The sequence below is a fragment of the Benincasa hispida genome, chromosome 11 (genome assembly GCF_009727055.1).
Source record: "Benincasa hispida cultivar B227 chromosome 11, ASM972705v1, whole genome shotgun sequence".
In the NCBI taxonomy this organism is placed as follows: domain Eukaryota; kingdom Viridiplantae; phylum Streptophyta; class Magnoliopsida; order Cucurbitales; family Cucurbitaceae; genus Benincasa; species Benincasa hispida.
In genome coordinates this window covers 2,694,221-2,706,710 of record NC_052359.1, presented here as the reverse complement: position 1 = coordinate 2,706,710, position 12,490 = coordinate 2,694,221, and the positions used below count along the sequence as shown (strand labels likewise).

Genomic DNA, 12,490 nt, shown 5'->3' with positions numbered 1-12,490 from the left:
CACTTTAAAGTTTGTAGCTCTCAAATTCTTGTAGAGATAGTTGGGGCTGATTATTAAGACAATCTAATGTATCACCTCAATGATTCGAATTGGAAGGTCACGATCACCTTCTATGAGATGTGTGGAATTATCGAAACCTTACTAAATTTTTCGGCTCTGTGTCCCAAAAGTTGGTTGCTTCTCTAGAAAATCTGTTTGCACATTGAGAAATTTTGGGTTGGAGCTTGAGTCGGCTTCCCTATGCAGTCTGATGAGTCAGTTGATTCCGGTGTCGTGGTCTTTGCCTGTGGAAGGCTTCTAGAAGTTTAATATTGATGTGTCCTAGATCGATTAGAAGGATACATGTAGGATTAACTGGATCGTCCGTGACTCCACTGGGTCTCTAGTCATTATCGATCACGAAAAGGTGGTGATGAACTGGACTATTAAGAATCTGGAGGCCCTCACAGTAATTAAAGGCATGTTCGATTTTATTGTTTGGGTTAGTGGTCATTCATCTCCCCATGATTGAAGAATCTGACTACGGTGATCTCATAATTATCTTTAGTCATGTGGGTTGTGATCTATCTGAGTTGAGCAGCTTGTTGGAAGAGATTGTCTCCTTGTTTGGGCTACCATGGTTGTGCCATTTACATGGTGTTCAAGAGCAGTGAATCAGGCAGTGTACCATTTTGTAGTTGCAGTTTTGGTAATTTTAATGTTTGTTTTGTTAATCTTTCTTCTTCCTTAATTTTGTTAATCTCTCTTCTTCCTTCCCTCAAGAAATTGGTAGGAATTCTTTTGATTTATTTGTTTAGTTCTCTTTTGCTACTTGAGGAGGCTTATGTTTAATGTATCTATGAACTTTAATTTTAAACTTTAAAAAATGTTTAATACGTATTTAAACTTTCAATTTTGTGTTCAATGGGCTTCTAAATTTTTAAATTTTATATAATAATTTATTGACTTATTTGACATTTTTTAAATTTACGAACCTGTTAGACCCATAATTTAAGGTTTAAGGTTTTATTATACATAAAATTCAATTTTAACTATAATATATAAGGTAATTTTTATTTTTTTTAAAAAAAGTCAAGTCGATTAAATAAAAAATTGAAAGTTGAATGATTTATTAAACATTTCTAAAGTTTAAGGATCTATTTAAATATATATATATATATATAAAAAAAACCTAGTAGACATTTTTAAAAAAAATGGTGACCTTTTATTATAAGCTTAAAGTTGATNGATCTATTTAAATATATATATATATATATAAAAAAAACCTAGTAGACATTTTTAAAAAAAATGGTGACCTTTTATTATAAGCTTAAAGTTGATACACTAAATTTTAATTTTTTTTAACCTAAATAATATTTCACCTGTGGATTTACAATTAAAGAATATTTAACATAAGGACATGATTGAAATATATGATACATTAAGGAAGAAATGAAAATTTTCATTATAATAGAGATATAATTAAAATGAAAAGAAAAGAAAAGAAAAGAAAATTAAAGAATGTATATACGTTGTTGTTGTGAAAAAATTAACAGTCTATTATTAGTTTCACTCTAGATCTATGGTTTCCTTCATGTTTTTGAATTAAAATACGATATATCAAAATCATACTAAAGTTCACATATTTTTAATTAATATGATTTAAAGATGTGTAACAAGATAGATAGTTGACATGACATTCGATTTGAATTTCTTAGACTATCTTTAAGACCTATAATCAAACCTCATATCGACGTAGTGCTGTACTACTTACACTTTAAAGTTAGTATCGTATTCGTAGCAACTTTGACATAAATTATCTTAAGATTATGAGCATACATTTGTGAAGTACCACTCTTCAATTTTTATAGAAAAGTATGTGTCAACTTTCTTTCATGCTTTGTCAGCTCAAACTCAATGACTCTTTTTGTCAATATTGTCTCTTGTGTATAGATGACCAGCTCGACTGAGCTTCATATCAATTCAGAAGTAACCTCAATATCAATCTTTCTTTCACCATTACATAGTCCAAACTTGGACCCAAACACATGTCTGATAATAATTGGATCTATGAAGAGTTAACCTACTAGATTTGAACTTCATGACCATTCAAATATTTTCTTAGTGCTTTTGTCATCTTTACCATTTTCTTGTTTAAACGTAAAGTGGTTGGCTACTTATATTGCTTGTTTAATAGGAAATTTATCTCTCTTTTTTTACAATTGAAATGTCTAGTATACTTTAATTAAGGATAAAATCTATATAAAACTCCTTTTTAAGTAATGATTAAACTTGTATCAATATAAAAGAGAGAAGCTTTGAAAGGAACTTAACCTATTGTTCTATTAGGCATTAAAAAAACCTATATTTTATGAGTTATTTAATTTGATTTAAATATTATTTTGGTTTCTATACTTTTGCTTTTGGTTCATTTTGGTTTCTATACTCTGAAAATGTTCATTTTCGTCCCCGTACTTTCAACATTGGTTCATTTTGGTCTCATACTTTCAAAATGTTCATTTTGGTTTTTGTACTTTTAAAAGTGACCATTATGATCCCTTTATTTTCATTTTTATTTCATTTTCATGGGATCAAAATGGTCATCTTTTGAAAGTTCAAGGACTAAAATTAACTAAAGTTGAAGTACAAGGACCAAAATGAACTTTTTGAAAGTATAAGAACCAAAATGAGCCAAAGTTGAAAATATAGAGATCAAGAAAGTACAAGGACCAAAATAAACCAAAATCAGAAGTAGAAAGACCAAACTAATATTTAAACTTAAAAAATATATGTCACTGAAAAACTTAGCAATAGCTATTAAAACAAATAGTTTTGTATGTGTCCATAAAGTACAAATTTTTATTTTGTTTTTATAAAACCCAATAATAAAGAATCACTACATAAATACTCAATTTTATTGTTGTTTGTTTTCCTAAGCATTGAAAGAAGTTTGAAGTACTTTTCTACTTATTAACAAGTACAATCCAATCCAAATAACAATTAATTTGTACAAAAGCAAATAATTTATCGATCCATCCAATAATATCACTTATTTATATAATATAATCATAACTTCAAAATACATATTTTTTAAATTCATTTTCTTTTTATGAGGGTACTGTGGTAGTTGCCCCACATTAATAGTGGAGTGTACCATAAGGAGATGGAACTTCACACGCCTGATAATTACATTTATAATACTTAAAATACAATTAACGAACTAACTACCATCTGAAGATTAACTTCTTAACAACAAATTGACAAAAATACCCTCCATACATGAATGAAATAATGATGCTTTATATACTGTCTAGTTCATAAAATTAATTTTACTCAAGTTAAAAGAAAATCCCAATTAAATTACAATTTAAGGAATATTACTAGTTCTTAAAGGGTAAAAAGTTTATTTTATTTTCTCCCTTCCTTGTGAGAAAAAGAATATTATTTTTGGAATAATAACAATCATTGGATATTCATTAGCATATGGTATTTTTTTTGTATGTATATACAACAACACATCATGATTTAAAAGGAAGAGAGAAAAAAAAAAAAAAAAAAACCCCAACCAACTAAATAGAGCCATAGTTCCTTTTTCTTTTGATATTTCCAAAATAAGTTCAAATTTCATAATCATAATCAAAATATAGAAATCATGAAAGTCTCATTTATTTTGTTGGTTCTATGGGAATAGGCATCAAAAGGGAGCAGATGGATAAAGTAAAACATAAGAAGTTGGAAAAAAAATGTAATGCTTTCTAAGCAAACTATCAAAAATCCCCATCTAATTCAAAACTACACTAAATTTGCATACATAACCCTCAATCATAAACAACTTTTAAACTTTAAAAAGCTCACATTTTTAAGGATAGAAAACATTATATTAATTTTTGGGTTGATTTTCTTCTCTAAGTCAGTGGAGTTTCCACAAGAGAAATGAAGAGATCCATTGCCTAAAAGGGATTTCAACAGAAGATGGAAAAAGTCGGATCTTTAAAATGGAAGAAAGGAACTGTTTTTTTAAAAAATAATTTTTAAAAAAATCTTTTTTTTTTTTTTGGGTGTATGAGATATTCATCAAAAGGGCGAGCAATTAAGCCAGTAGCTTAAAAAAGCAATTTTGACCTTTTAATAGTTTAAGCGTTTTGCATATTCTGTGGTCCGTGACATTATATGGGAGCTGGGGCTGTGTTTATTGACACAACTTTCAGAACCCGCTGTTGAAATCCTTTGCTTTCTTTCTCTCTTTTTCTCTCTAGTTGGGATTGTGAAGAACGGCTCTGTTTCAAAAGGCCAGAGCCATTGCTTCTCTCTCCAAAGGTAGTGAAACTTAAGCCTTATCAGTTGTAATGTTGTTTCATAGCCTCATTTTTCTGAAGAAATGGAGTTTTTTCTTCTTTGTTTTTGTGGGTTTTTTTATTCTTGTAATTTGCATGGAAGAGTTGAGATTTTAGTTTTTAGCTCTGTTTTTTCCTCCTTTGTTTGTCTTTGCTTTAATCAGATGAGAGAAGTACCATAAACCCGTTGGTTTTCTTTCCATTTACTTTTGTGTTTAGTGGATGATTTTTTTGCTTGTTCTTCTTAGTTTTATGGAGATCTTACTCCATTCTTATGGAAAATGCTTTTCTCTACTGTGAAAACGAATGGTTTCAATCTGAGATCTCTTTCTCTACTTGCAGCTCATGTTTTTGTTTCTCTCAGTTGTTGATGAGTCAAAGTTTAGATCTTTTAGTCAACCAGTCGTCTCCTTGCTTAATTTGGAACTTAGTTCAATGGCAGATGACATGATCCTTATAGTTCCAATAAATTGTTTTGGATCACTCTTCAAAGACTGCACAACACTTTTGATATCTTGTGTATTTGATATGTTTTCTTTGCCAGATCTCCATGTTCTTTATACTTCTATTGGGAGTTTTTTGGTGAATAAATATGTCGATTTCGTCGACTTTTTCCAATGGTATTTGTTACTTGTATGGATTGTAGGTGAACTCTACTTTTGTAGGGTACTTGTTGAGATTATAGGACAGGCAATGGTTAAGTGTCATTTGAAATATTTTGGGTTATGCAGAGGTTGCAGAGAGTCGATTTGGTGCTGAAAAGCGGTGATCTACAACACTTTTCAGTGATTCGAGAAACGATGCGCAACGAGCTATGGTTTGCACTGCTAATGATTTACATGGTTGGAAAGATTTTCCAAAGGGGCTTAGAGTTCTCCTCCTTGATGGAGACAGCAGTTCTGCTGCTGAGATAAAAACAAAGCTTGAGGAAATGGAGTATGTTGGTGAGACATGTGCTTCCCCCCATCCTTCTTCTTCCCATAAAATTTTTTCCCCATTTGGAAGTTTTGCCAAACTACCATACCACTTGAGTTGCTTGATTTAGTGTTTTTCTGTCTTGGTCCTCATTTCCACTAAGCTCTTTTTCTTTCCTTTTTCTGTTTCTCTCCCTTTTGTGTTTCGTGAATTTGGTTGTTTTGGGTGTTGCTTGGTATATAATGGCAGAGCATTTAAAGATCAATCTTACTTTAAGAAGAGAAACCGTACTAATCAAGTAATTCATGCCAAAACCATTACTCTAAATGGTAAATTCTACTGACCTCGTATATTTTCTCATACATCAAACTGTTACATTCTGTAATTAACGTAGGATAACCTTGGGAAATATACTAAAAGATATTACTTACACAAATCGTGCTGCAAGGGAGGTCCTTCTATCTATATATTCTTGTGCACATATCTGAAACCTCTGACATATTCATTTCAGTTGTGACTTACTGCAATGAGAATGATGCATTGTCAGCCATTTTGAGCAAACCCGAAACATTTCATGTTGCCATTGTGGAGGTAATGGTTGACAACTGATCGAAATACATGAAGTTATATGGAATCTGTTGCATAGTTTATCGATTGGGTGGATCACTGCGGCACTGATTTATAGAATTTCTTCAGTTGATCAGGTCTTAGGTACTCTTCTAATGGCATGAACTTGGTTGCAGGTAACGACAAGCAATCACGATGGGAATTTTAAGTTTCTTGAAGCTGCTAAGGACTTGCCTACCATTAGTATGTTCACTCCTACTAAACTTTGTTCGTTGCCTACCATTTTGTGGTTCCTAATGTGGGAGTTTCGTTTTTTGACAGTGATTTCAAATATTCATTGCCTAAGCACAATGATGAAGTGCATTGCGGTAATTCTACTTGAACTTCAAGTGATTATGGATTTTTACATAAATTTAAACTTGAGATCAAGTGTTTGTGATGGCCTATTTTCAGCTTGGTGCGATCGAGTTTCTTCAGAAACCACTCTCCGAGGACAAATTGAGGAATATTTGGCAACATGTTGTTCATAAGGTCAGTTTAGTTTGTGCCAACAATTTTCAAGACCGATGACAGTAGCGAATAATGCTTTAGGCTTCAAGTTTTTCTGATCTGTTAATCCTAAGCAGGCATTCAATGCAGGCGGTAGTCCTGTCCCCAATTCCTTAAAGCCTATTAAAGATTCTGTTGCCTCCATGCTGCATCTAGAATTAGAAAACAGCGAAAACGAGAATCAAGTCCAAAAAGAGTTAGAAATATTGAGTGGCGACGATGACATTGATCATGAACTACTAGAAGGAAGTGATAAGTATCCAGCTCCTTCAACTCCTCAGCAGAAGCATGGAATGCGACTGGTGGATGATGGTGACTGTCATGATCAATTAAACAGTTCGCTCGAGAAAGAGTGCGGGGAGCAAGATGGGGAATCTAAATCTGTCGAAACTACTTGTATCAATTCACTTGGTGAAGGAACTTCTCAAGTGGAAAACTCTCAGTTACCTGACCAAGAAGGAATAAAAGAGGAAGCGAACTCTGCTGATGGCTGTGGGGCTGCAAGTAACATCGATCACGAAACACATGATCAAGACAACATTAGCAGTTCCGAAAAAAACAAGAGCAAACCATGTGGTCTCAGTAATCCTTGTGGGACAAAAGTTAGCAGGAAGAAGCTGAAGGTATCTATCCTTAAATCCTTCAATTGAATCTAAATCATCTCCTTAGAATGTTCTTTGGACTTCTGCATTCATGTTGTTTGTCCTGGGATCAGGTAGACTGGACGCCCGAACTGCACCGAAAGTTTGTACAGGCAGTGGAACAACTCGGAGTGAATCAAGCAATTCCTTCTCGAATTCTCGAGCTGATGAAAGTTGAAGGCTTGACAAGGCATAATGTAGCAAGCCATCTTCAGGTAGTTTCCATTTATACTCTTGTTTAATGACAACATTTGTGCAAACACCTTTTTACTGCTTGGAGTTTTTAGTTTTTCCAAACTAAACAGTTTTGAAATGATGTACTTCATTAGATTCAGCATTGTTATCTTAAAGGAAAGAATGCAGATTTGTAGTCGCAACTATTAATGTTGAACTCGAATCCCGATACTTATTGTTCGTTCTCAAGCAGAAGTATCGGATGCATAAGAGACACATCTTACCAAAAGAAGAAGATGGGAGTTGGTCTCATTCAAAGGATCCAATGAGGAAGAACTACCATCCACAAAGACCTGTGATGGCCTTCCCCCCTCCCTATCATTCAAATCATATAATGCCAGTTGCTCCTGTCTATCCGCCGTGGGGTCATATGACTTGCCCCTCACCCGGTGTCCAGATGTGGGTGCCACCCGGTTATCCGCCATGGCGACCACCAGAAATTTGGCCGTGGAAGTCGTATCCTGGGGTAACATTCCTACTATAAAAAACTTGCACACATGATCAGAAGATTTTTATAGGAATTTTGAGCAGTTTTTAACTTCCTAAACATGTAATCATGCTTTTAGATGCATGCTGATACATGGGGTTGCCCTGTGACACCACCTCCTCATAGCCCTCTCTCTTCTCATCCTCAAGTGGGTATTACCTTTATTTGCATATCCAACAAGTGCTTATTGATTATTAGATTTATATGATAAGCAGCTCATTTTTACTTGAATCAGCAGCATATTTCAAGATTTGAAAACGCCAATCCATACGATAAAAGCTACGGCATTGCATTCAACCCTATCGATCTCCAACTGGTAATACAACATTGATCTTATTCCATCTTTTTCTAGTCCTCTCTTTTACAAGTTTTATACGTTTTCTAGTTGTATCTTAAACCCAGTCCCTCTAAGAGCTCTGTTTATAGATTTGTTCATCTTATTAAGTTACACCACCAACTTTTATAAATGGTATGCTTTTGAGACATATTTTGTAGGCAATCTAAGTGCAAGTATAAAAACCCGAGTTTCCAAACTTGGAAATAAAACAGTAAAACACCACTAAGATCTTTCAACCACAAAATAACTTTAATGCTTATAAACTCAATCATGTCAAAGAAAAGGAAGCTTTTTTTTTTTTTTTTTTTTATTTTTAATATATATAACACAAAAGGGTGGCTACATCATTTGAGACTTTTCTTTTCCTGTAATTGAAATAGAAAGAGAGAAACAAAATGATGGGATGAGAATCAAATTTCATTTGATTGAGATTTGTTAGATGATATAATATTAAACTTGTCATCACTCACCAGCTTAAGCTTTTGGGTCAATCAGTAATTTAACAAAACTTGTCTTGACTTACATTATCTTGTTTGACTCTAGATTGTCTCTACCGATATTTTTCATGATTATATTCATGTGAATATGATTCGACAAAGGTCTATTCTCGAAGATACCGTAAAAAAGCATTGATATGGGGTCGAAAAGGAAATAACAAAGAGAAGTAGTATATGAAATGGTGAAAGTTTTGTTTTTGTTGGTACAGGCTGATGAAGAAATTGACAAAGTGGTGAAAGAAGCAATCAGCAAGCCATGGTTGCCATTGCCATTGGGGTTAAAGCCACCATCAACAGAAAGTGTACTGTCTGAGCTCTCAAGACAAGGCATCTCAACCGTCCCTTCTCACATCAATGGCTCTAAACTACAATGACTGTCCTTCAAAAAACTCAGTTGAGGGTCCCATCATGTTTATAAGAATATCAGAAGAAAAATCCAATTGGCTTGTGGGCTCTTCCACTGTCTGTAGCTGATTTGGACCATCTGATTTTCATCATCTGCAATGTTAAAAAAACTCAAAAAAAAAGAAAAAAAGAAAATGGGAGAGGGAGAAGAGACAAGTGGAGCCCAAAACCAAGGATGGCACGTGCAGGGTCACGTGGGGCTGTGATGTTCTGTCCTTTTTGCAATGGTCAGATGAAGGACAGAATGGACGGTGGAGGAAGAGCCACGTAGGTGATTTTGACACCACAATTTTGAAGTGTGGCTGTGAAGATAGCAGAAAAAGGAGGGCGTGGTGGGTTGGTGAGTGTTGGAGTAAGTGGAAGACGTAATAATTGAATTCATTAGATTTTTTTTTTCCTTTTAGAGAGGGAGAAGATCAGATGATGATGATGGTGATGTGTTCTTTTCTGATGGGACCATGATTTTGAGTCTTTTGCTCAATAATGTAAAATGACTATGAATTTTTGGTGCCTATGCTGTTTCAGTTTCCTTTAGGGTAATAAAGTTTTTGGTAGGAATTGTTTCTTCTCTTTGTCCAAATTTTTGGTAGCTTCAAAACCAAAACTTGAACAGTACAGATTTTTATTGCTATGGACTGAATGATTTAGGAAGGGGATGAAAGAACATTATGTTCGTGCATTTAACAAAAGGTACATAAATTTAAAAGTTTGATCACCAAAACATTCGTTAATCTGAACATAGTTCAAATCAAATGATTTAGATGTATGCTATTGATTAAGGGTCAAAAATTTGAATTCTTACCCCTACTTGCAGATTAAAAGTACTAACTAGTATTTGCTGTTAATATATATTTTATATTAAGTCAGTTTAGTACTTCAAGTTCAAACCTACTTTAAAGCTTTTAAGTTCTAGAGAGTATTAAACTAATATATTTGCCTTACATTTTGGGGGAGAATTTTATTTATTTTTAAAAAATATCTATCAATTTATAGACTTAAATTTTAGGAGTTGTATCAATTTAAACTCTAAACTGATAATTAATAATCGTATCAATTTAAATTCTGAATTTTTGTAAGTGTATCAATTTACACTCTCCATTATATTTCATTTAGGAAAATCTTGTATAAAATTTATAAATATTGTATTCAATTAACCTCTATATGTTTATAAATGAATCAATTTAGATTACTAGTCAAGGTTTTCTTTGAGAATCATCCATGAATTTATTCTGATTGTCTATTTTATAAAATCGACATTTGAAAAAGTTTACACATGTTTGAGAATTAATGCATTGATTAAGGTTTAGCAACTTTCTCATACAATTATTCATTTTTTTTGGCTTGATTTAACAAATTTTTGTTTGATTTTCTTGTTTCTAGTTGATGTTTGAACCTCTTCTCGTTGGTTTTAAGTTTATGCACATTTCTATTTGTTTTAAACAAATTGATTTGACACATTTCAGACAAGTGATATTATTTTTGCCATGATTATTAATGTAAGTAATGAATTGAAACTTAATCATTCTTATAAGGTTCATAAATGATAAAAATGATCAATCAAATGACAAAAGTGTCTGTGTTTGAATTAGTTGTAATAAGGCTACCAAATTGTCCTAGATGAAAAATGTTAATAATAGAGCATTTATGAAACATAATAGGGTTGTCCCACTTTGTTTAAAGAGTAAAGTCCAACTCTAATTTGTTAAGACTCCTAGCTCAAGTAATTATATGTAGAAGTACAAGATAATGTACACATACATGATACACACAACAAAGGCTGACAACATTTAATGAAGTACTTTACACTTAAAACACTTTTTTCAAAAGCACAACAACTTTTGATTGGTTAAATTGTAAATTTGGGCTATATGATTTAGAGAAAACTATAATTTAGTTTTATTATTTATCATTATAGTTTAATCATTATGGTGATAAATTCTCATAAATAGTCCAGAAGTCTAAATTATTTATACAGATTTATCAAACCGTGAAGACTACATTTTAGTTTTAAAAAATCATAAAGACTAAATTATAACTTTTTTTAGATGATAGGAGATTAAATTTGTAATTTAATATTTAAGTTTGTAAGACCTAAAATCATGCTCACTAGAACTTATTTAAGGCATAGGTGAACTATATAAGAACAATAATTATTTAGATGAAACACTTGGTTGAGAATGTGTCAGTTTAGTGTAAATAGCACATGACCTACCATGTGACAACATTTACTTTATTTTATTACATTACTATGAGTGACAAAATAATATACTATAATATATTGGTTGCTCAAAGATTGCACCTTATTTATTGTTTAAGCATCATGATCTCTATACTGGTTGCCTAATTAAGATGGTTTGCATTTATCTTTCAATTAAAATGCTAAAGATCTTACTCATAAAAGATGACAGTAACATGCAAGAATTATTATTATTATTATTATTTTAATTACAAGTATAGTATTTGAACTTTGGGATTGTTTGTGCTTGGTTACTAAACTTTCAATAATATCTAATAAGTTCTTAAATTTTCAATTTTATATCTAATTTGTCATTAACAAATACAAAAGATTTAAAAGTTAATTGATCTATTAGATAAAAATTTGAATCTTATATTTAATAACTAAGAAACATAGATATAGATATGGATACGATACGATACGACGATACGCCAATTTCTAAAAAACTAAAATATGGATATGTTGAAGATACATTATATATATATATATATATATATATATTAGCCAATTAATTGTTATAATACTTATGTTAAGTTAGAGATGAAGACTTGAAAAAAATCTAGCAACGTTAAATAATGGTTGAGCTATTAGAGTACACAGTAGGGAAAGAAGTAGACGATAAAGATTGAAGAATGAAGGTGAGGATGAAGGGGTGTGAATCATGATTTAGATAGTGAGAGAGAAGAGAAGAATGAAGATGTGTTATGGGGCTTTCTTTTTTTAACTTTTTATGTTTTTATTCTTTTCTGTTTTTGTCACTTTTAATCTATTTTGTTTTGGATTGCTAGATTTAAGTGGACTTTTAAATAAAATAGGTTGTGGGTTGGCCTTTTTAAGTGGTTAAGCTTAAATTTAAAGGAAAAAAAAAAAACCAATGTATCCCCTCACGTATCTGGAATCAGATACATGAAAAAAAAAAAAAGTCAAATACTTAAAATCATGTATGTCACATATCTGAATGTATTCATATCTAATACATATCTAATACCAATTCTACAATTAGAAGTATATGTGCTTCTTAGTGTAATAGGATTTTAAACTTTTAATTTTGTTTGTAGTAGAACTATGAACTTTAAAAATGTTAAATCATCGATTGACTCAAAAGTTTAAGCAAGGTAAATAACCCAACGAGTGGAAATCAATATCAATTGGAGAGTAAATAATATTGTTGGGGTATGGATACATAACCTCCTAGACTACTTGATCTAACATTATGTTAAATCATCAATTGATCCAAAATTAATTGGAGAAAAAATAACATTACAAGGGTTTAAATATATAACCTCCTGGATTACTTGCTCTAATGTTA

The 12,490-nt window shown here is 31.8% G+C and overlaps 1 protein-coding gene across 4 annotated transcripts; it reads left to right on the top strand.

The window, feature by feature from the left end:
* The first annotated feature begins 4,109 nt into the window (after positions 1 to 4,109).
* On the top strand, positions 4,110 to 9,511 carry LOC120091151 (two-component response regulator-like APRR2). Of its 4 annotated transcripts, none has more exons than XM_039049026.1 (12): positions 4,110 to 4,296; positions 5,045 to 5,257; positions 5,740 to 5,819; positions 5,972 to 6,038; positions 6,117 to 6,163; positions 6,249 to 6,326; positions 6,422 to 6,967; positions 7,060 to 7,200; positions 7,413 to 7,685; positions 7,786 to 7,854; positions 7,945 to 8,022; positions 8,750 to 9,511. In XM_039049026.1, exons 2-12 carry the CDS (start codon positions 5,128 to 5,130, stop codon positions 8,912 to 8,914), a joined length of 1,674 nt encoding a protein of 557 aa, XP_038904954.1. In that variant the 5' UTR covers positions 4,110 to 4,296; positions 5,045 to 5,127; the 3' UTR covers positions 8,915 to 9,511. The 4 variants fall into 4 exon arrangements, with proteins under 4 accessions (XP_038904954.1, XP_038904953.1, XP_038904955.1 ...); XM_039049025.1 differs by having other exon boundaries at positions 7,942 to 8,022; XM_039049028.1 differs by lacking the exon at positions 4,110 to 4,296 and adding an exon at positions 5,478 to 5,557 and having other exon boundaries at positions 5,198 to 5,257; positions 7,942 to 8,022.
* Positions 9,512 to 12,490: the final 2,979 nt, after the last annotated feature.